We start from the raw sequence: 21,367 nt of genomic DNA, 5'->3' as shown, positions 1-21,367 counted from the left end.
GACCATAAGACACTTACTGTTTTTTTTAATGAAGCATTTTTAAATAAATTAGTAAATGAAATACATTTTTATACAATCATAATAAAATAATTGAAAAAAGTATATTTAAAAAATAAAGTATTTATTAAGGCAAAGTATTATAAGAAAAGCAAAAGTATTACATTTCCATAGAGGACATTCACAGAGCTCGATTGAGCTGCTGTTAATTCACAGAACAAAGTGAAACTCTACATTGGGGATTGAGCTACACCTGTCGCACAAAAGAAGTAAAACATATTTATGTAAAAAATATTTACAGACTGAACAGAGGTAACTTTCAGTTCACAAAACTTAAAATACAGATAAGTATCTTCAAATGGTTTTACTGTATGAATTGTATGATTTTACTCTATTTATTTTAGAATTTGTCTTATTACTTCTACATCACATTATTACAGAAAGAATGAACAGAAAAAAGTCAAAATCTAAAGTGAAGGCACTTAATTAATAACATACATACATTTTTATATAAAAAGTAATAACATATACAATATTTTTATATAAATTATATGAAGATATTTTGTATGTTATCTATAGGATTTTTGGTCTAATCACTTTGGTAATGAAAAACTAGCAAACGGCTCCTCTTTCAGCATTGTTCATCAGGTGGAATGACACCTTTCTTGATTATAAGATTTCCATACAGTGCTGTCTCCCTGTCAGAGAGATTTAAGAATCGTCGATTATTTTTCTTAAATAAAAAATAGCTAAACAGATCATCATAGATCAGAAATAAAAATACTCACCCAGTTGCCACTACAGCAAATGCCTTTTTGGCACGCTCATAAAATGCAAACCGCTCAACAAACTTGAAGTTACCCTGAAAAAAAGCATGCAAATTTTTTGTTAAGGTGATAATTAGTCTATATACACATTTAATATCCTGGACAAATTAATTGTATTCTTCCCTTTGTAAACCTAGCTTGCTCAAATATAATTTCAATAGTGATGAATCTGTCCTCATCATATTAGTTATGATATTTTATGTATGTAATAGCTCACATCTGATCCTGCTTGTTTCAGGAGGTCAGAGTACTGGTCCCATACCGGCACTTTCAGTCCCTTTAATTTGTCACTCTGTACAAGGTCCATGACAGCTGCCTAATAAATCAGACCATATTCTGTTACAGACACAGCCTACAATTATGAAAAGTTACATACATGAAAAACCGAGGTAAACCTTGTGGTTTAGCCATTTAAAAAATAATAGATGCCAAAGAATGTTATCACCCACCGAATCATCATAGGTATCAAGAGGAAAAAGCTTCAGTATTGCCTTCAGAAGTTCTGGTATACCTACAGCTTAAAGAATAAAACAGATCATACACTTTATCACCTTGCACAGCAGTGTCAGTGACAAACATTTGACTTTTCTTGCTATACAAAAATGCATATTAAGAAATTCTAGGGGCCAACAGATATCTAAAAATACAATGGTTACCATAATTTAAAAAATAATTATTATTGGTTCTGTAAAACCATAATAAATTAACATGAGATCTCTTTCAAACAGTATAAGAAAGGTCATAAAACGGTCAAAAATCATTTTAATTTTTATTTTTTATGAAAGTTGTATAGGAAATACCTTTAGAAGCTACATGTTTGTAAAGGTTTAGACATACCATCCGCTCTTATCTCCACTGGACCACATTTACAAATAGATGTGCCTGGAAAATTTGCGTCTGCAAGAACTAAAAAAAAAAAAAGTGATAGGCAACATGACAATTCATACATGACGTTAATTTCTTATAACAGTATTGTTGCGATGATGACGTCTGCGCTCATAAGACAAAACAGATCCACTCAAAAAGCTAGACGGACAGAAAAATCGACGCTTTACAACATCAGCGGGAGTCGAAAGAGTGGATATGTGCTTTGGCTTAGAGATAATAAAAATGTGACATTTTTATGAGAGACAGCCTACAAAGTTTTTGAGTGACATTTTGATGATCGAAATGAAAGCGCATGCATGTTGCGCGGTAAGGAGCGCAGCCAAAGCAATAATAACACTTCCCCGTTTCAATACTCGACCTACGATATATCCGTGGCGTTTTTAAATCACGTCTAACTTCAAATAAACCAATGACATGCTATAATGGTGGCACAAACCTGGTACAAACAGGTATATCGTACTAATATTCACCCAGAAATTAGCCTACAAGTGTGATGCAAGAACTTTGGTTTGACGTTCATAAAAGGGACGCTGCATGTGATCCGATCTCATTAACGACTTACCTAGTTCATCTCCATGACCCATTTGCGCCAAAACATACAATAATTCAGGCGTAAGTACCGATGGGATTCCTTTTAGTATAACCATTTCAAAGCAGTGACAGAACACGAGCAAGTTTGTGGGCAGTCATGTGACCCTTTGAAGTATTTCAATTGGTTACACGAAATAAGAGCTACGTAACGCAACCTGCGTTTCGAATACGTAATTTGCGTTTCTTTGCATACCAGTGACGGTCTTCTTTTTTTATTTAATCTATGTTCAATTAAGACTGGTTATAGTCTTATTCTGTTTCAGAATGAGAAGGCATATTTCATTTTCAGCATTGTTTTTGCATACATTTGTTCGTGAACTTGTGTTAGTCATGTCTCCTTTTATTTTCAGGCCGGGTGCATGCTATATAAAAATAAAAATTGCATTAAGTTGTCAGAGAGCGTTAAATTTAACTGGCGAACAAAATATCCCTTTGTGTGAGGGGGTAACCACATCCACTCTATCGGTCGGTATACAAACAGTGTTTTTTATTCATTTACATTTCAAAAATATATTAAATCGTCAATGTAGGCTATATTAGCACACTGCTAAAATTAATAAATAACATCTCATTAATATCTAGGCTAATCTTTCTATTTTAATATAGTAGGCTACATATAACCGTTTATAGCAAGATTTCAAATTCATTAGGCTATAGCCTACTTTATGTCTCTGACGACCAAGCCTTTTTGTAAATAAGCTTGATGTGAAACTTCAGTTAGAGTAAAACGTTGAGGAAAAATCCATGTGTAGCCTACTCAATCTCATCATCTGCAGTGTGACTGAACTCACAACACAAAGACTAGGCTATAGGCCTACATTCTGCACGTGAAATTCTATATTATTGCTCTTGACAACATGTTCCATGCAATTAAATTCCTACACGATCTCATGCTAAATAGTATAGGCCCTATATGTCTAATAAAAATTTATTGTCGGTAAATTGAAATTTGATTATACACAAGGCTGGAGATAATTTTTTCATAGTGACATTTATTTGTAAGAAGAAAAAAAAAACATTAGCAAGCTAATTGAGCTTAAACTCGCCGTTTAAATGAAGAACGACACCTAGACGTGCAGCTGCTACTGATGAAGAGGAACTGCTGGTGATGTGGTTGTAATTCAGGGAAATTTGCTCCAAAAGACCTGTGTGGAGGCTTTGCAGCTGCGAAACGTAGAGTGAAAGTGGAAAGATGGAAGACTGATGGAAGAAAAGACATTCGGAGGAGCCAAGACTGTCTGATCAGTTCAAAGCTCCTTTCTTTTACCGAGGAACCATGCTGCTCCCTCTTTGGTTCTGCTTTTTTAAATGAGTTTATCACGCTATGAGGAGCTGCCTTTGCCAAAATGTAACGTTTTGCCTCTTTTGTCTGCGCTGAGCGCCTCAATTCGGTCTACATTTATTATTTTGACCTTTCGTTAGCAGGGGATAGACTTCAAAGTGGAACCTCTCTTTTGCTGTCTTTAAGGAGACCTTTGTGCTGTTGCGGTATGTGGAGAGAAAGTTTTTTCTCCTCTTTTAAAAGTTTTGTTCCAGGGGCTGAGAAGAAAGCTGGACTCCGAGGGAATATTGAATGAAAATTAAAATCAATTAGGCTATGGACTTTTGAGAGTGTTTGGAACGACGCCGTGCGAAAAAAAAAAAAAAAAAAAAAGCCAAGATTTTTAAGCGAGAAAATGCCCTCAGTTGATGTGCAATTGAGATGAATGGACTCGTCCTATAATTACATTTGCTGTGGTCCTTCTGGACGCTGTATTTCACATAAAATGGTCAGTGTTTAATGCGTAAAAACGGGTTGTAAGTTCTCTAGTGCTCTTTAACCTGATAAGTAATTATGAAGCGCCATTAGAAAATTTACAGTTATTCATCAATAATTAATAAGTTTGAGTTTGGTTTAAAGCAATGACATTTCATAAATTGCCTTTAGGTTTACGTAAAACGAAAACAAAAAGCTAATTATTAAGATAATATTCATAAACAGGAAAAAACGCATATTAATAAGATGAAAAATGCTAGATATTTATAAATCATAGTCCTAAAAAATAAAAAAATAAAAAAACTTCAACACATTGGACATAGTGATAGGCCTATATTTAAGATGACCTGGTTACTGAGAAAAAGTAAGATATGGTAATTCCTGTTGTTGGTCAATAAACAAACTTAAGTAGGCTATATATTTATGCAGCACTTATAGGCTATTTATAAAACTATAATTCCCATCCCTCAAAATACTATTTTGCACTCCACAAATCAGAGCCCTTAATAATATAACATTTTTATAAAAGGATTTTGTATTTATAGCAAATATATAATTTAAAGAATACCGCCACAAAATACCACTACATCGACTTTATTCCACTATCCAGTGGCAAGAGTGACTGAAAATCAAAATACAGCCACAGCACCACCTAAAGTGCACAAAGTGTAATTGCGCGATCTCACCTCATTTCCAAATGAATGAGCCAAAGCATGGCCAGATCAGCATACAGTCAAATCGAGTTGTACAGTAACAGTTTAAGAAGACTATGGCAATGCCATTTTTCTCTTTCGCACTGCACAAATGTATATTACAATGCATTATTTAGTGTTTCAATTACATATAAGAATGTACTGGATCCCTCCACTTTTCTGGTGTATCAGCAAATATTTAAAAGTGATAATACCAGACCATGATTCATGTATAAGCTAAACTCAGCGAACCACAGGTATGCACGTCTGACAGCCCAATTGTAAATCTTGATGTTTTTTCATAAACACTTGATAAGAAAATTAAGGCAAAGTAGAGCATTTTAAATGTCACCATTTTATCACAATCTAAATATCACCATATTTCTCCACTGGAATTTTAATTGTCCTGGAAAGCAGCCTTTCTCTTCTCGACAAAGGCAGTCATGCCCTCTTTTCTGTCCTCCTGAAAATGAGAACACACCAAGTTCAAGAAAGTAGAAATCTTTTTGCTCAAAAAAAGAAACGAATAAATGGAAGAAAAGTGACGCACCGTGGCAAAGGTTGCATGGAACAATCTTTTCTCAAGTCGACAGCCCTCAGCTAAAGTCAGTTCAAACGCTGTAAGTAAAGTTCAAATAAAACTATCAATTTCTAAATGGCTGCACAGAACTATTCAGTTTTCATGTGACGTCGCACGCTTATCGGAACGCCCACCTGGAGGGCACAACAAGGCTTTCCTCCGCTGCCCGCCAGTCATTTTTACCAGGTTTGTAGTAAGTACTAATGTAGTAAGACAGTGATATTAAAAGACCAAATTCAATATACACCTTATTGGTGATGCATAGTTTGCCCAGGCATGATGAACACAGAATATAAATGGCAACACCTGATCCATTAATACTAACACTTTATCTTCTATTCTATATCTATTATCTTTAAAAAATAAAAAGTTTTTTTTATTAGATTAAACTGGGAAGGGTCATAGCACTTGCATATTGTTGTCCTATTGTTAGTTTCAATCACTGCTTCTATTGTTCTCATTTGTAAGTCGCTTTGGATAAAAGCGTCTGCTAAATGAATAAAATGTAAAATGTAAATGTAATGCAACACAAGGTTTCTTGTTAAGCGTTATTTCAATCGAAAACCACGCTGTGTTTATATTTTGGGCTCATCTGCTCGCCTGTATATAGCATGCATCATCAAAAAGGTGTAAACTGAATTTGATATTTTAATATCACTGTAGTAGTACATTAAGGCACTTTAAGGGTGGGTTGCACCATTATGGCAAAGCATCTCCTTAGCCTGGTGTTGGTTCGCACTCAGCCTTTGCTGCTTGATCAGCCCTTTAATTCTAGTGATTGAAATACTGCAGCAGTTGCTGTATATGGATCACAAGTGCCCAAAACTTACAATCTTGTTCACATATTTTTGTTTTTGAGAAGGAAAATGGACAGGCTTGTGCTGCAGTTCTATGGCTGCTTTGCGCTCCAGGGCTCCGCTATGAATATGTATTTTTTAAACCCGATCTGGACGCATGAACCTAATGTTGAAAGTCAGTGAGCCTCATTCATGAAACATGAGCAGAATAAATTTCAACATAAAAGCTTCTATCCCTTTAATACCTTACCTGCATTAACAGCTTCCTTTGCCATGGCAGAGACAAGTTTGGAATTGCCAGCTATTTTCTCACCACATTTGATCGCTTCTGAAACCAGCTGATCCACAGGAAATACTTTACTTACCAGACCTATAGAGATGATTACATTAGTCCACGTATTGAATTGAGAGAAGAAGAAAGAAGCTGTAGCGCAACAGTAAGTTTGAAAGACAAACCAGAGAGTTTTGCCTCCTGAGCGGAGATTCGGTCTCCTGTGAGAACCATCTCCATCGCAAGGGATTTCCCCACAGCTCTTGTAAGCCTCTGAGTGCCACCAGCACCTGGAGCCAAAGAAATCATGTGATCACAGCTACCTCGTAGCTAAATATTGCCGTTCATAATTATTCTGCAACAATCAATCCACATAATTAAAAAACGGATGTGTTAGTGTACCAGGAATGGTCCCGAGCAGGATTTCTGGCTGTCCAAACTGTGCCTTCTCCCCAGCATAGATTATGTCACACATCATGGCAAACTCACATCCTCCACCAAGCTGGACAGGACAAAAACTTTGTTTATGCTTGAGTGGGAATTAAGATTTAAACAGGATTTTTAGTGATTCATTTAAAACATTCACCTACCGCAAACCCATTGACAGCAGCAATAACAGGCTTTTTGACTGTTGAAACCTTGTTCCAATGTGCCAAGAAGTTTCCACCATAGCACTCTTGAAAGGTTCGATTCTGCATCTCTTTAATATCTGCTCCAGCTATCAAAGCAAAAGTGTTAATACAACATACGACGAGTTAAAAGGAATTCAATATAACACGCTCAACTAATTTCTTTTTTGACAGTTTCACACCTGCAAAGGCTTTTTCACTCCCTGTGACAACAATTGCTCCCACTTCACTGTCACCCTCAAAGGCATCAAGGGCTTTGCCCACCTCGATCATAAGCCCATCACAAAGAGCATTCAAGGCCTTTGGTCTATTCAGTTGGATGAAACCGACATTCTTCTTTTCACCCTTTTTGTCAACCAGTATGTACTCATACTGGCCACCTGCAAAAGAGATGAGGGCAGGGGTCAAACTAGCTCAATGCAATTTTTTTAATTATTAAAACAGAATTGATTTGTCAAATGCATCACCTCTTTATTATATGTATATTCCTATTCTTATTTTAAAATATGTTTCAATTGTAAACAAGCACACAGAAGGGTAGCTGCAGCTTCCATAAAGGTCGGTGTTTCCATTATAAAGTTGCAGGTACAAAAACAAGCAGTCACAGAACCAGAGCAGGCAAATGACGCAAGTTTCCAAACAAAGCAAAACTCGAGATTGACATTGAAAAGGAAGTCATTACTTTTAAGTAGACATGGTTCCTGTTACCTGAACTATATTGCCTGGTTGCTGCTAACGCAGAGGGAAGGAGTTTGCAGTTTTTGAGAAGTAACCCTGTGGATCTGCAGAGCAGCGCCATGGTTGGTTGTGCGAGGTCAACGGTAACGCTGCGACGATGATGAAGCCACGCCACGGCACGTTGATTGGCTGTCAAGAGTGACGTCACACCGTAATCAGGATGCCAGATATTGTATTACAAAATCCCTCTTCCGTTGTCGTTCGACCACCGAAAACGAGGTTTTTTTTACGTCTTTTATTTGATTTTATACTTGGATTTTATAATAACCACCTCAAAGGGGAATTAATAATATCTTTTTAGTGTTAAAACAACACGTAAACTACATAAATATGTACGAACACGTGTTAAGTTTTCCCTTTACTCCCTGTTTAATACTTGGATTAGTTTTAAAACAAGGATTAGATTGAAAATAAAGGCAACAACCTATGGCACGTTTTTGGGCGTATATCTCCCTCTATTGGTCACTTTTGTGAATGAACTTTGTGCAAAACGTACTGTCGTTTGTATTGCCCGTTGAGCATATCATCATGACGTAAGGAATGATCTGAGGGTAATGCTAATTATGGTCTCAAAAAAACGTCATGCTTATTGCAGTCAAAAATGTGTATTAATGATATTAATTCTTGATATATTTATTTCTCCCATAGAAGAAACCAGCCATCAGAGGGCGCTTTATTCTTGCAATATACAGCATTTACAGAGTTTGATGCTGTTCATGGTCTTCAGTTTTGTTTGAACGGGCAAACTGCCAAGCAGTTTTAAAGAAGCTTTATGTTAAGTGCTAACATAGGACACATTAAATGACTTCAAAGTCTGTAAGGATTGATTTATTGTTCTGTAAATCAGTTAGAAAAGCAGTGAAACTCATGAAGGTTACAAAAGTCATGAAATAACTCAATCTTGCCTGTAAAACCAACACACAATAATGCATTCATGTATCAACAGTTTATCCAGATAGCAATGTCAAAATAGTATTAATCATTTTGGTATACTTTTAGGTATTTGTAATGCACATTTTTATCCACACATGTTTTTTTCAGTCAATTGTTACTCTTTAGGTGTAACATATATATCAGCATATTTACAGGGTATTCTAGAGGGCAAATATGTAGTACCTTGGCAAATTTTTATTGTTCGTTTTATTTGATTTATTTCAATTACAACACTTTCTTTAACCACCCACACAAAAGGTGCATTATATTACAAAAAAGAAAAGTGAAATTTTTACTTGATAAGTGCAACTCAAAATGTAAGTCTGTTGGTGTAAGTCATTAGTAAGAATTCAATTTTAGATTCCAAACACCAACAGTGTATTTCAATAGGCACATTTCTGATAAATACCAAGTTTTGAAAGCACACTAAACCAACTCTGCAGGTCTTGATTTTAACTCATAAAAATGACTGTACAACTACATCCAACATCACAAACTAGCTGTAAATAATGGGCCACTTTAGAAACAATCATACACCTCAGAAATAGTATTCAAATAAAAGAACTGACGTATTAGGGTCTAAAAGCAAAGCTCTGAATATCCCAAAGAGGTAAAAAAAACAAAAACACGTACCATGCTAACTAGAATTGGTAACCAGTGAACACTCAAAACTAAATATCACATACACAATCAAACACTCTCTTTAGTGACTAGACATTATTGCAGTAGCAAAAAAACAACAACAAAAAAACAACATAAAAAATGAAGCATATAGAGGCCAGTTACCATAGGCCATATACTTGTTTAGTATATGTACATCCAAAATTCGAAGGCTTCATTAGAATAGTTTACATCCAAGACATTCATTTTGAACCCTCATAAATGTGAACCAGTTTGAAAGATTGTTAATTTATTTTTAGATACAAGACAAGAAACATCAATAAAAATGGAAGCATTAGAACTGGCATCTGTAATAGGGAATATTAGAAGGATCATAGGGAGTCTGATACTGATAAATATACGCCTTGAATGCACTGTAAGTCACTTTGGATAACAGAGTCTGCCAAATACATTAACAAAATCTATTACTATCTAAGGATTCTCACAGCACAGTCAACACTTTTGACATTCTCTCCTTATATGCCCTTTCTCACCTGTTATTTTTTTAAATACAGATTCTCCCTCCCCATTTTTCAATTTCACACACTCACTGTTCAGAGACCAAACGATGCTCAAAATGGTCAACATTAAAACAGCACCAGACAAAATGAAGCAACTTACAGATTTAGCAGTTAAATAGTAATACTGTTAAGTGTATCGTATTGGTCCTGATGACCAGGTTGCTAGATGTGTCATATCAAAGTGTGTTTGACACAACATGTCAGATGGGTGTGTGGTCAAGAACCACACTGCTTGTGTTGCAAAACCGATTCTCATTAAATAAACTCTATATGAGTTTGTAACACATGAACGGTTGCAGAGAAAATCGGCCAAGATTTTCAGAGTGTAAAAATGGCCTACTTCACATTAAATGTACAATAGGTTATTAAAGTTGGAGTTTTCTATCAGGAGTACCCACTCAACACATTAAGGATCATTAATAGAGCAGTTCCCTATTGCAGTCGATAAATACTCATTTCTAACCCAAACGCTGATGGGAGCAGATCGTTTCTGGCTGGTGTTAAGTACTCTCTGGCAAATAATAGCATTATTCCATCACATGACATTTAGTCAAGTAGAAAGGCCAGTAAAGTCGTCAAAAAAAGCAGCCCATCAACTTCATTCATCACTGCCTCGGTTCCCATGTGTTCCAGGACACAAAGAGTAAGTAAAATATTATAAAATATTACAATACTGACCTGAATAAATGCTGACTGATGAGAAGCATAGCCTGCTTCTTCACTATAGAACAGGGCACATTTATCAACACAACAGTTGACATGACCGTAGTACTACACACACTACCATTCAAAAGTTTGTGGTCAGTATGGTTTTGTTTTTAAGAAATTAATACTTTAGCAATGATGCATTAAATTGATCAACAATGACATACATTTGTTACAAAAGATGTATTTTTCAAATAAAAAAAATATTAAGTAGCACAATTGTTTTCAACATGATAATCAGCACCAAATCAGCATATTAGAATGATTTCTGAAGGATCATGTGACACTGGAGACTGGAGTAATGATTGCTGAGAATTCAGCGTCGCAATAACAGGAAGAAATTACATATACATATGACCACATAAACAGCCTTGGTAATCATAAGAGACTTCTTTCAAAAGTATCTTACTGACCCCTAACTTTTGAATGGTAGTTTATGCATGTCATGCAAATGATTGCAAATCAAGAATCGTTTCTCAGGTATCGTAATGTAATGTAATTAGTACCAATAATAATCACTAATTCAGTCCTACATGTGGAGGTGGAGCAGGACACAACTGAGAGGAGAGCATTGTAGGTGTGTAGGGTAGAGGGGCAAAAAGCATGGCTGAACACAGGAAAAATGCTGACCCTTTTCTGCGTTTATATTTAGAGTGACACAAGGAGTAAGAATGAGGAGTAGGAGGAGGAGGAGGGAATTTTTTTTTTTTTTCTGTGAGGACACTAACTTTACATCCACTGCTAAGTTAATGAAGCCTATGAGTGGATGACAGTACATTCAAGAAATTTTTTTACGAGATGCTTTATAATAAAGCGTAAACCGATGGAGTGGCCCTTTTTTTTTCCCCGTGTGTGTGTGTGCAAAAATCACTGCACTGAAGTCATTCCTCCCAAAAAATCTAAATAAACATCTGTGTCCAAAAGCGGTAATTTGTCAGTTTGGTTGCCAAAGATTTTTACATTATACAGTCGTTCTTAAATACTGTGCTGGCTTGGAAGAGCATGACTGGATGATCAAATTTCAGTACTTCATTCCCAAAAATAAAACCTTTCTCTTAACCTCAAGTTAAATATAATGTGACATTCTACAACATTTCAGTGCGACATATTATATTTCCCAAAAATTAATAGTTGCAATGAATAGATACAGGAGGGGAAATGTATGCTATTTAAATATGTCTGCCATACACCCTTGCTACACAATTTGGAAATCAAATAACATCTTCCTTACAAAAAAAAAAATGACTGAGATTAATTAACGCTAATCAAACCCAGATGGAACGGCAAATGCTGAATCTGAGCTCCTGTATTCTAGCAGCCAAAGTATGTCAAGACAGCCTATCTAATGATAATAATTTAGAGCATTTTTGTCATCAGAATAAAATGTAAAGTAAATCAACTTTATCTGATTTCCTGAGTTTTGGATCATTTTGAAACTACACTGCTAGACTACAAGCACGACTACATTGGCAGTGTCTATTGAGAGCAGCTAAATCCCAGTGGAGTATGGTACTGCCACAGAGTGCATATCAAAAAGTGTGCGATCCCTGAAAAATGATCAAAGCTAAACAAATAAGCTACAAAGTGAAGCAAGGATACTGGAAAACACACATCTGACAATGCAACCATTCACCAACCTGTTATGATACAATACTCAGAAATCACTCCAATGAGAGGTTAGAGGGCAAAAGTAGTGAAAATGCAGATGTAGTTGATGTCTTTGTGTGAGCTGCGGCCCAGAGGCCTTCACTGCCTGTGGCAAATGCACAGGTGCGCGCGTTCACCTGTGAGAAGTCCTTTCTGGAGCGTGCTCAGGCGTGCTTGCTTAGCCAAGCTTGGTGATCTGAAGACTCCCAACTATCCGGATCATATTAATGGCCAGCAAAGACTTTACTTTGTGATAAAAGTCAAACAGCTGGTGTCCATCCACAAAGATCCTAAAACGCTGGTGCTCACAATGGATCTCAATCTGTATAAATGGGGAAAGGAGAGGGGAGAAATAGTGAAATAAGATCAAATCAAAAGAATCCTTTGTCAGTTACTGAGACTCATTGTGGACAGTGTGTTGAAAGGAAGTGCTTGTCTGACTTTGCATGACTGCTTATCTCAGCTCAACAATTGGAAACAGTGACCCATTTTTTTGGTTCGCCTTCAGCCCCAATTACAAAAAATAAGCACTCATTATCTTCCAGTATCTTTACTCACTTTGGTCGTACAACTCTCTGCCATACAGAATAATTCTGTAATTGCCTATTATAAAGGAATAAACCCACATGAAAAAACAGGCATTCTTTCTGGGGAAAAATAAACTACAAAATGACAATATTGTATTGACACTACCACTAAAAAGATTGGACTCTGTAAGATTTTTTTATGTTTTTGAATGAAGTCTCTTATGCTTGTCAAGGCTGCATTTAGTTGTAAATACAGTAATACTGTGAAATATTATTACAATTTAAAATAACTGATTTCTATGATTTCTAATTCAATATATTTTAAAATGTTGTTTATTCTTGGATGGCAAATCTGAATTTTCATCAGCCATTCCTCCGGTCTTCAGTGTCACATGATCCTTCAAAAATCATTCTGATATGCTGATTTGGAGCTCAAGAAACATTTCTTATTATTAATGTTGAAAACAGTTTAGCTGCTTAGTATATTTTGGAAGCCGTGATACTTTGTCACGATATTTTGATGCATATAAAGTTCAAAATAACAGCATATATTTGAAATAAAAATCGTTTCCTGTCACGTTTGATCAATGTAATGCATTCTTGCTGAAAACAAGTACACATCTCTTAAAAAACCTACTAAACTCAGACTTTTGAACAATAATGTGTGTGTGTATATATATATATATATATACAGTTGTAATTATTGGCACCCCTGGTAAATATGATCAAAGATGGCTGTAAAAAATTAATCAAATTTTTTATCCTTTTGATCTTATCTTCAAAATTCCAAAAATCTAACCTTTCATTGAAGAAAAAGAAGTGAAAGTGGGGGGTAAATCACATTATGAATTTTTTTTTGTTTCTCCAAAACACATTGGCCATTATTATTGGCACCCTTTTATTGAATACTTTTTGCAACCTCCTTTTGCCAAGATAACAGCTCTGAGTCTTCTCCTATAATGCCTGATGAGTTTGGAGAACACCTGACAAGAGATCAGAGACCATTCCTTCATACAGAATCTCTTCAGATCTGCTCCCTTTTAAAGTTCCAGTCATGTCTGACAACTGAATTTGCTGGATTTTTTTTTTGGATGAGCAAGGAGGATATATCTTGAAACCCTTTCAAACAACATGTGGGGATATAGGGGTTGTTTGATTATAATTTTTTTGCTTTCTGACCCCAAGACTCAACTAATCTCTGTAATTCTCCATCTGTGATCCTTGGAGAGTCTTTGACCACTCAAACTTTCCTCCTCACCGTGCATTAAGACAATGTAGACACACATCTTCTTCCAGGCAGATTTGTAACATCTTTAGCTGATTGGAACTTCTTAATTATTGCCTCGATGGTGGAAATGGGAAATTTCAATGCTTAAGCTATTTTCATACAGACAGTTTCTATTTTGTGAAGCTCAACAATCTTCTGCTGCACATCAGAACTATGTTCTTTGGTTTTACTCATTGTAATGGATGATTTAGGGAATTTGGCCTGCGTGTTTCCTCATATTTAAACTCCTGTGAAACAAGAAGTCATAGCTAGACAATTTCATGTTCCTAGTTTTTTAAATATTAATGGGAATATACTTCAGAGATATTTTACTCTGAAAAAATCTAGGGGTGCCAATAATTGTGGCCAACGTGTTTTGGAGAAAAACATTTATTTCACGATGTGATTCACGAGTTCACACGTACATGAAATCTGATGTAGTATTTATGCGTATTTGGCTTGCTGTCCAGGGGAGGGCTCCGAGCTCGGAATTTGGCCCGAACCCAGAGTACTCCCCCCTTATACTGGGGTAGACCCAGCCGAGTGTGAGGTGATGGGGTGGTGGAGGGAAGCTGAGAAACTTGTCATGAGACTGAAGGTGAGGAAAGGCTTTATTTATACCAGCTTCCTCTTGTGCTGATTGGTTGATTACCTGAACGTGCTCCTCCCGAACTTTGTTACATGAAACTTCATTTTGTGAAACCCTGAAAAAAAATCCTGTTTGATTTCTGAGACATAAGTGTTCATTGAATCGATTGTAAAATCGATTTTCCATGTCTAAAGACATTTCCATTTTAAACACCAAATATGGGCAAATCCACGGACAACTAACAGGCATTAGCTCGAACGTAAAGAGGGCACTTGAGACGCGCACAAGTCAGCAAATATTCCTGATGATTTACTGGCGTGAAGTTTTGTGCACAATGACAAACAGGAGTGCAACATTCTCGAAAAACAATAAGCCATAACATAAATGAAAAACATTACTGCAGGCTTCAACATGGCTGTGCTTACGATTAGAAATGTCAAACAAATGGCGATTGTAAACGCGTAGTCCGAATCTGTGTCTGCATACCGGCAGAATTCACAGTTTTGTTGTAAAAAGAGACACATTATGCAGAAGTATAATTTGCTGTTATGCGTGTTTGTCAGAGCCTGCAGTTGCTGTGTGACGCGCGTTCGCTGCGGGCGTATCGTGACGAGCTGGATGCACTCCGAGAAAAGACCGTTAAAATCGATTCCCTATTTTCGTTTTCGAAACTTGCGTTGGTTGGTCCGATCGATTGTGCAATCGATTTTCGAACGTAAAGTGACAGCCCTACACGCCACTGCTTTAGACGTCACATTATAGTGAGCTACTGCATTAGTTATCACATTATAGTGTCTGAAGGTGGTACAGCATACATACAATATCTGTATCTGTTAAGTCTGACTGACTGGGCAAGGAGGAAGCTGCCATCGGTTTTGGACACAACCCTGAACTCATGCTTTGTGCAGATTAGAGATCTCAGATTAGAGAACATGTAGATGTCAGTGTTTCAGATCATTACCCTGAAAGGCTGGTCCGGGATGAAGGGAAAGTAAGCTATGGGTGCCTCCTCCTCACTCCATTTCCCAGAGACTCTGGCATTCCTCAGGAACTGCCTTTCAGTGAATCGTGCGCTGAGTTTAAGGGCCACATCAGTGAGCTCTTCATCATCTTTCTTCTCACTGTGGCCACAGTTCAAACTGATGTCAAAGCTGTGAAAAACAAAACCAAACATTAAGCATGTAAACAGCTGGGTTTTGTCACTTCTACATCTAAAGTTATCTATCTTCTGTTTTCAAGATTTATTCATCCTCACTAGTAATATGTTCAGTATGTCAGCATAACCATATGACTTGCCATTAGTGTTAATAAAAATATGACAAGTGTTGCATGATGAAGCATTACAAACTGTGTGCTAATGTGCCAAATATTACAGAGAAATAGCATGAATCCATTTTACATGAATTCACAGTGATTCAGGCCTGCGTCGGCAGCCATTATCACACTGACTGAGACTCACGGAGCATTCCTAATGGATCAGCAGGCTGTTTACAAAGGCTAAATTCCAGAGCTGAAATTACACATTAGTATCACTTAACCATTTATTTATCAGAGCCATAATGTGCAATTTAGTTAAAAAAAGCTGTATAATTACAATGTAAAGACGACACCATCAAGATAACAAACCACTCCATCGCCCTCATGCCAGGAACCATTACTATACTCTCAAAAACATGACCAGCACATTCAACTACTAGAGCTAAACTACTAGACCCCGAACGCAATGCAAATCGCTTTGGATAAAAGTGTCAGCCAAATGAATAAATGTAAAGTGCTACAAAAAGCCTCTGGTACTAGTATTAAACAAATATTAAACACCTGAACTATCATTTAAAGGTTCAGTAAATAAGATTTAAAATAAAAATAAAAATAAATGAACACTTTTATTCAGCAAGGATGCAGTAAATTAATCAAAAGTGTCAGTAAAGACATTTATGTTGCAAAAGATTTCTATGTCAAACACCTGCCGTTGTTTTAAACTTTCTATTCATCAAAGAAGAATCTGCTTAATATTTTTGTGGAAACCGTAATACAACTGTTTACAACAATGATAATAATAAGAAATATTTATTGAACAGCAAATCAGCATATTATAATGATTTCTGAAGGATCATGTGACACCGAAGACTGTAATAAGACAAAGTAATGATGCTGAAAATCCAACTTTGGCATCACAGGAATAAATTACATTTTTAAATTAGACATCAGATATTTTAAATTGTAATAATATTTCACAATATTTCTGTTTTACTGTATTTTTTGTATCAAATAAATGCAGCCTTGGTAAGAATAAAAGACTTCTTTCATCTCATCTGTCCCACACTTTTGAACAGTAGTGTTATAACACAAAATGGTATACATTTATAAATAGTATATCACAAATTTATAATTTCAGCCTTGCCCATACTAAGGTTTTAATATCGTACATGCCTGTTAGTGCGCTTACTGTAAAGATAAACTTCCTTATTATACCTGGATGCTTAATTTAATTATTATATACATGCATATTTGTGTGTGTGTGTAATATACAGTCATACAGGCTGAACATTAGGCTGAATAACACCCTTGTGATTTACCACTGATTATTTGCATCAGCATACTAAAACGTTTCCAAGACACACCCAATGCTCTCACAGTTTTGACATTTGTTTCCTTAACAGCTAATATAAACACCCATCAACCCTAAACAGTGCACACACCCATGCAGTGCGTTTCTTGAGGAGATCTACAACCCAAAGCTGTACTCAAAACATAGTGCTGCCAATCTGGACAGCATATGAATGAATGAATGAATGAATGAATGAGGCATTTATATAGCGCTTTCATATGTACTACTGTACACCCCATGATCTTTAAGTACATACCCAGCTAACAATTTTTGGTTCCCAGAACGTTAGTTTTTGGTTCCCAGAACGTTCTTAGAACGTTAGTTTATGGTTCCCAGAATGTTATTTTTTATGGTTTGTTTTTGGTTAGCCAGGAAAGTTTTCTTAACGTTCCCAGAATGTTAGTTTATGGTTCCCAGAATGTTAGTTTTGGTTCCCAGAACGTTAGTTTATGGTTCCATATATGGGCCCATGATGACCAGAAAATGCTGTTTAAGGAAACTTACAAGGTTTTGAGACAGAGCTTGTGTCTGATGTAACTATTTACTAATGCTAGAATACAGTCTTAAATGTGCAATCTTAATATGAAAACATACCTGTCTGGCTCTGGATCAATGATGCCCATTATAATGATCTTCTTCCCAGGCCTCATCCCACCTCTGATCCGTCCACTGAAAGGAACTGTCTGGTATGTCAGATATAGGGAAAAAACATCAATGTCACATAAACTATAGCATAACAACGACTGCTTTTAAACATTACTCTACCAGAATACGAGAGATGTCTTCTTTATCAGGGGAGATAATCCCAGCATCTCCGAATGAATTATTAAGGTGAAGATCATCTTCGGTGTTCTTCAAATGAGAAAGAGAAGATTTACAAGTTTAAAAAGCACTTAAAGATGCAGGATGAAATACAGCACGAGCGAGTAATGCAGATGCACAAGCAGGGTTTTAACAATAAACCGACACGCCTTCACTGCATCTTCATCTTTTTTTAAACACAGCATGTGCACCAAATACACCAGAGCTAAAATAATGCTCGAAATATTATTTGTCAATTGCGATTTACAACGTATGCACTGCAGTACATTTACACAAACTCATTATGATTTTGTTCAACTGGGTATGAGAGAGGACGGTCATCTCTCATGATGCATCCAGATTTCCACTGCGCTTCGTATTAAATATACTGTTATTAACTACAATGACTACGTTATGAGAAACTGAAGAATTGTAAAATCTTAGAGGTTTTTGTGACTTACTATCGCGTCCTTTTCCATGCTCGCCACCGCCATCTTGAACAAAATACCATAGGATGCTTATCAAAGGCGGTCCAGTTTAGGAATCTGTCAGTGTCGTGGCAGACTGGACAGGGAGCTGCAAGGTGTCTAAGTTCAAGAAGTAAATGATAAAACAAACACAAATTCTCTTAACGAATTAAGAAGGAACTCTATTGTCTCTATTTGAGAAAGAAATATGCTGACGCGGATTATCGTACGGGTGGAGGTTAATCCAGCCTCCATATGAACCTAATCTGCTCAGATCTCATTGGATCATCTGAGCATAATTACCATCAGAATAATAAGAGGCCACATTTTACCACTTTTGTATTTTTAAACATGGCAATTTGCTTGCATTAAACGCTCTAGTTTACTATATTTGTAATATTGTATGTGGTAACTCAGAATTGTTTGAATATTGATGTAATAATTGTCGGTATGCAAACACAATCTGTGCATTGCATTTTTTGTCGGTTGTGGTGATTTTGTCGGTTAATTTTGAGAAAAAGAATGGACATTGTTACAGTGTGTTTCTGATCTTTGAAATGTGTGCGCCCTCAATGAGCGAGCAGAGGGAGACCCCTAGTGGCACGTGTGACTAATGGCATCTAGTGGCAGTACTAGTGTTTGTTTTTGGAAAGTCCTATATTTATGTAAATCCGTGGTTCATTCTCACGATGCTAATAATGCTACTTTATGAATTCTATAATTGAAATAAATATGGAGATAATATACATCAATAAGTAATATAATATAATGTAGTAAAATGACCATTTATGAACAGCGACTGACAGTTTTTGTGATTTAAGTACAATGTGAATATGTTCTTTCGTGTAGCTCTGAATCCTAATATAAAAAGTAATAATCATCATGATAATAATTATGTTTTCATTTACTGGTTAATACAGTGAGTCAAGACGGGTATATGGCACAAGTGTCTGAATTGATATGAATCAAGCACCATGATCATAAAAACATACTTTTTTTTACAGCTCTATATGGCTAGTGCCTAAAGTCAGAACACATGGCTAATTTTAAATGGCCGTCAATGAATACAGATGCCTTTCAATAGCAGTTGGTGCAGTTGCAGTGGCTACCAGCAGAGGCTAACAGGATTCTGCTAACTTGGTTAAAAAGAAAGAAACGGGAAAAAAGACTGTTACACTAGGGGGACTCTTGTGCAGTTAACCACCTAACCACCTAAAAGAGCTTGATGATTTGGTTATGTGGTGTCATAAAACAAAATAAGTTGAGCAGTTAACTCAAATAAGGATTCCTCATCCCCCAGCCTGCATTATTTTTGATTGTCCTATATCTTTTAATTACATGGATTATTTTATATTTTATTTTACATTATTTTATCATTTATTTCATTATTTATTTTACTTAATTTAATGTTTTATTTTATTTTATATATATATATATTTTTTTTTTTTTTTTTTTAGCAGCATGCATCATGTGCCTTAATGAATATTCTTGTAAGTGTGGACCTTTGGGTGACAGCAAAAGGCTGCGTGCACAGTGGCCCGCTCTGTCCAGAAGTGTATTTGAGCATGCAAATTTAATAAGTGTTTATTTAGCAGGGCCAGCCTGTAATTAGGTTAATGCTGCAGTCGCTCTGCACTGCTCTCCCACAGCTCCATTCTCCTCACCTGCTCAGGCGGAAAGCACCACAGACGGACCTGGCACTGCCCGCCATGCTCTGATCGTGCCCTCTTGGGCCTGCTGGACACCTCGCCCACCTGCCTCACATGATGCCAATGTCCAAACCTCTAACTGACATCAACCGTCACCTGCTAATATGACTAACTGCAGCTGTTGGATATCTGAAAGAGTTTTGGGCATTAAAGTAACAGACATTTCTAATAAACATAATTTAGGATTTCATATTCAAGATCTTTCTTTCAGTCTGCTTCCCCCAAATCAATATATTGCAATCTGTCTCTTTTTCACTGTCTCTCTCCCTCACTGAATATGGCTTATTGTGTGTTATTGTGAATGTCAAGCTCCCACACACTTCCTCACACCCACTCCCTCCATGCAGCAGCTGTGTGTGGTCTGTGTCTTACTTCCTGTTCTGGCTCCTCACTCAGGGCCTTTCCCCTAAACACACACACACACAGATACAAGATCACATGAACTTATAGTCACATGCATGTCCGCTACATCATCACAAACACATTCAGGGCAACGCACCGCTGCGTAAAACTGTCGACCACATTGATCTGAATAAGGTGTCTGATAGTGAATTCCCTGTGTTATGCAATAGGTTTAAAACATCCAGCAAATCTGAGAGTCTTGGTTCCATCCTTTAGGGCTCAGCGTCCTTCATAATAATTAACTCTCAGTGACCTTTGATACAGATGTAACCTGGCATAATCTCACTGTTATACAGCGCAAACTTTCATTCTAGTGAAACTTCTTAGCTCCTGTGGGGTCTTTATCCATAATTATTTTAATTCACAGTCCTTGTTTGTGGAACAGATAACTTTAAAAACATTTTTTAATAAATGTATTACATTTATTCAAGTCAAGAATATTGTTTAATACAGCTGAATCATAATTTTATTAAATGTACTGAATTTTACACAGAAACAACTGTATTTTGATATTACATTATATAATACAATTATAATAAATATTTTACAGGGAAATCAATGCAATATTGTAACACTATTACTTTATGAAACAAAATAATAATAAAAAATCGCCTGGTTATTTGATGATGGATGGATGGATGGTCCTTGCTTTGTAGAATCCCACAATGGGACAATTCCCATATAGCCTGCTAAATACATATGGGACACGGTACATTTGGCTCTATTAAATGTTGCTTTTTTTTTTTTTTTGTCTGAAGTATCTAT

The 21,367-nt window shown here is 36.3% G+C and overlaps 3 protein-coding genes across 3 annotated transcripts; all 3 read right to left on the bottom strand.

Moving 5' to 3' along the window:
- Nucleotides 1-107: 107 nt before the first annotated feature.
- On the bottom strand, nt 108-2,433 carry fuom (fucose mutarotase). The gene is made up of 6 exons (XM_084391962.1): nt 2,275-2,433; nt 1,662-1,730; nt 1,274-1,341; nt 1,042-1,140; nt 786-859; nt 108-695 (listed from the first exon to the last, which is right to left on the bottom strand). The coding sequence occupies exons 1-6, from the start codon at nt 2,357-2,359 to the stop codon at nt 629-631; spliced, it is 462 nt and encodes a 153-aa protein (XP_084248088.1). The 5' UTR covers nt 2,360-2,433; the 3' UTR covers nt 108-628.
- A 2,204-nt stretch (nt 2,434-4,637) lies between these two features.
- Nucleotides 4,638-7,880, bottom strand: echs1 (enoyl CoA hydratase, short chain, 1, mitochondrial). The gene is made up of 8 exons (XM_084391961.1): nt 7,737-7,880; nt 7,211-7,408; nt 6,990-7,117; nt 6,802-6,901; nt 6,585-6,689; nt 6,379-6,498; nt 5,302-5,369; nt 4,638-5,214 (listed from the first exon to the last, which is right to left on the bottom strand). The coding sequence occupies exons 1-8, from the start codon at nt 7,825-7,827 to the stop codon at nt 5,149-5,151; spliced, it is 876 nt and encodes a 291-aa protein (XP_084248087.1). The 5' UTR covers nt 7,828-7,880; the 3' UTR covers nt 4,638-5,148.
- Nucleotides 7,881-11,267: 3,387 nt separating this feature from the next.
- Nucleotides 11,268-18,761, bottom strand: lgalslb (lectin, galactoside-binding-like b). Its single transcript, XM_084391793.1, has 5 exons — nt 18,486-18,761; nt 17,989-18,075; nt 17,818-17,906; nt 15,577-15,766; nt 11,268-12,554 (listed from the first exon to the last, which is right to left on the bottom strand). The coding sequence occupies exons 1-5, from the start codon at nt 18,516-18,518 to the stop codon at nt 12,411-12,413; spliced, it is 543 nt and encodes a 180-aa protein (XP_084247919.1). The 5' UTR covers nt 18,519-18,761; the 3' UTR covers nt 11,268-12,410.
- Between the last annotated feature and the right edge of the window lie 2,606 nt (nt 18,762-21,367).

Source organism: Rutilus rutilus (genome assembly GCF_951802725.1).
Source record: "Rutilus rutilus genome assembly, chromosome: 20".
Classification (NCBI taxonomy): Eukaryota; Metazoa; Chordata; class Actinopteri; order Cypriniformes; family Leuciscidae; genus Rutilus; species Rutilus rutilus.
This window is presented reverse-complemented; position numbering and strand designations above follow the sequence as displayed.

What these genes read in the sequence shown, in the direction of transcription:
- echs1 (XM_084391961.1), bottom strand. Translation starts at nt 7,827, where the DNA reads ATGGCGCTGCTCTGCAGATCCACAGGGTTACTTCTCAAAAACTGCAAA. An exon ending in CTGCTGTCAATGGGTTTGCG is followed by an intron (nt 6,902 to 6,989) that starts GTAGGTGAATGT and finishes TGTCCTGTCCAG; the next exon opens with CTTGGTGGAGGATGTGAGTT. An exon ending in TCAGGAGGCAAAACTCTCTG is followed by an intron (nt 6,499 to 6,584) that starts GTTTGTCTTTCA and finishes TCATCTCTATAG; the next exon opens with GTCTGGTAAGTAAAGTATTT.
- lgalslb (XM_084391793.1), bottom strand. Translation starts at nt 18,518, where the DNA reads ATGGCGGTGGCGAGCATGGAAAAGGACGCGATA. An exon ending in AAGACATCTCTCGTATTCTG is followed by an intron (nt 17,907 to 17,988) that starts GTAGAGTAATGT and finishes CTGACATACCAG; the next exon opens with ACAGTTCCTTTCAGTGGACG. An exon ending in TCCCGGACCAGCCTTTCAGG is followed by an intron (nt 12,555 to 15,576) that starts GTAATGATCTGA and finishes CCATTTATACAG; the next exon opens with ATTGAGATCCATTGTGAGCA.
- fuom (XM_084391962.1), bottom strand. Translation starts at nt 2,359, where the DNA reads ATGGTTATACTAAAAGGAATCCCATCGGTACTTACGCCTGAATTATTG. An exon ending in TTGATACCTATGATGATTCG is followed by an intron (nt 1,141 to 1,273) that starts GTGGGTGATAAC and finishes CTGATTTATTAG; the next exon opens with GCAGCTGTCATGGACCTTGT. An exon ending in TTTGCTGTAGTGGCAACTGG is followed by an intron (nt 696 to 785) that starts GTGAGTATTTTT and finishes TCTCTCTGACAG; the next exon opens with GGAGACAGCACTGTATGGAA.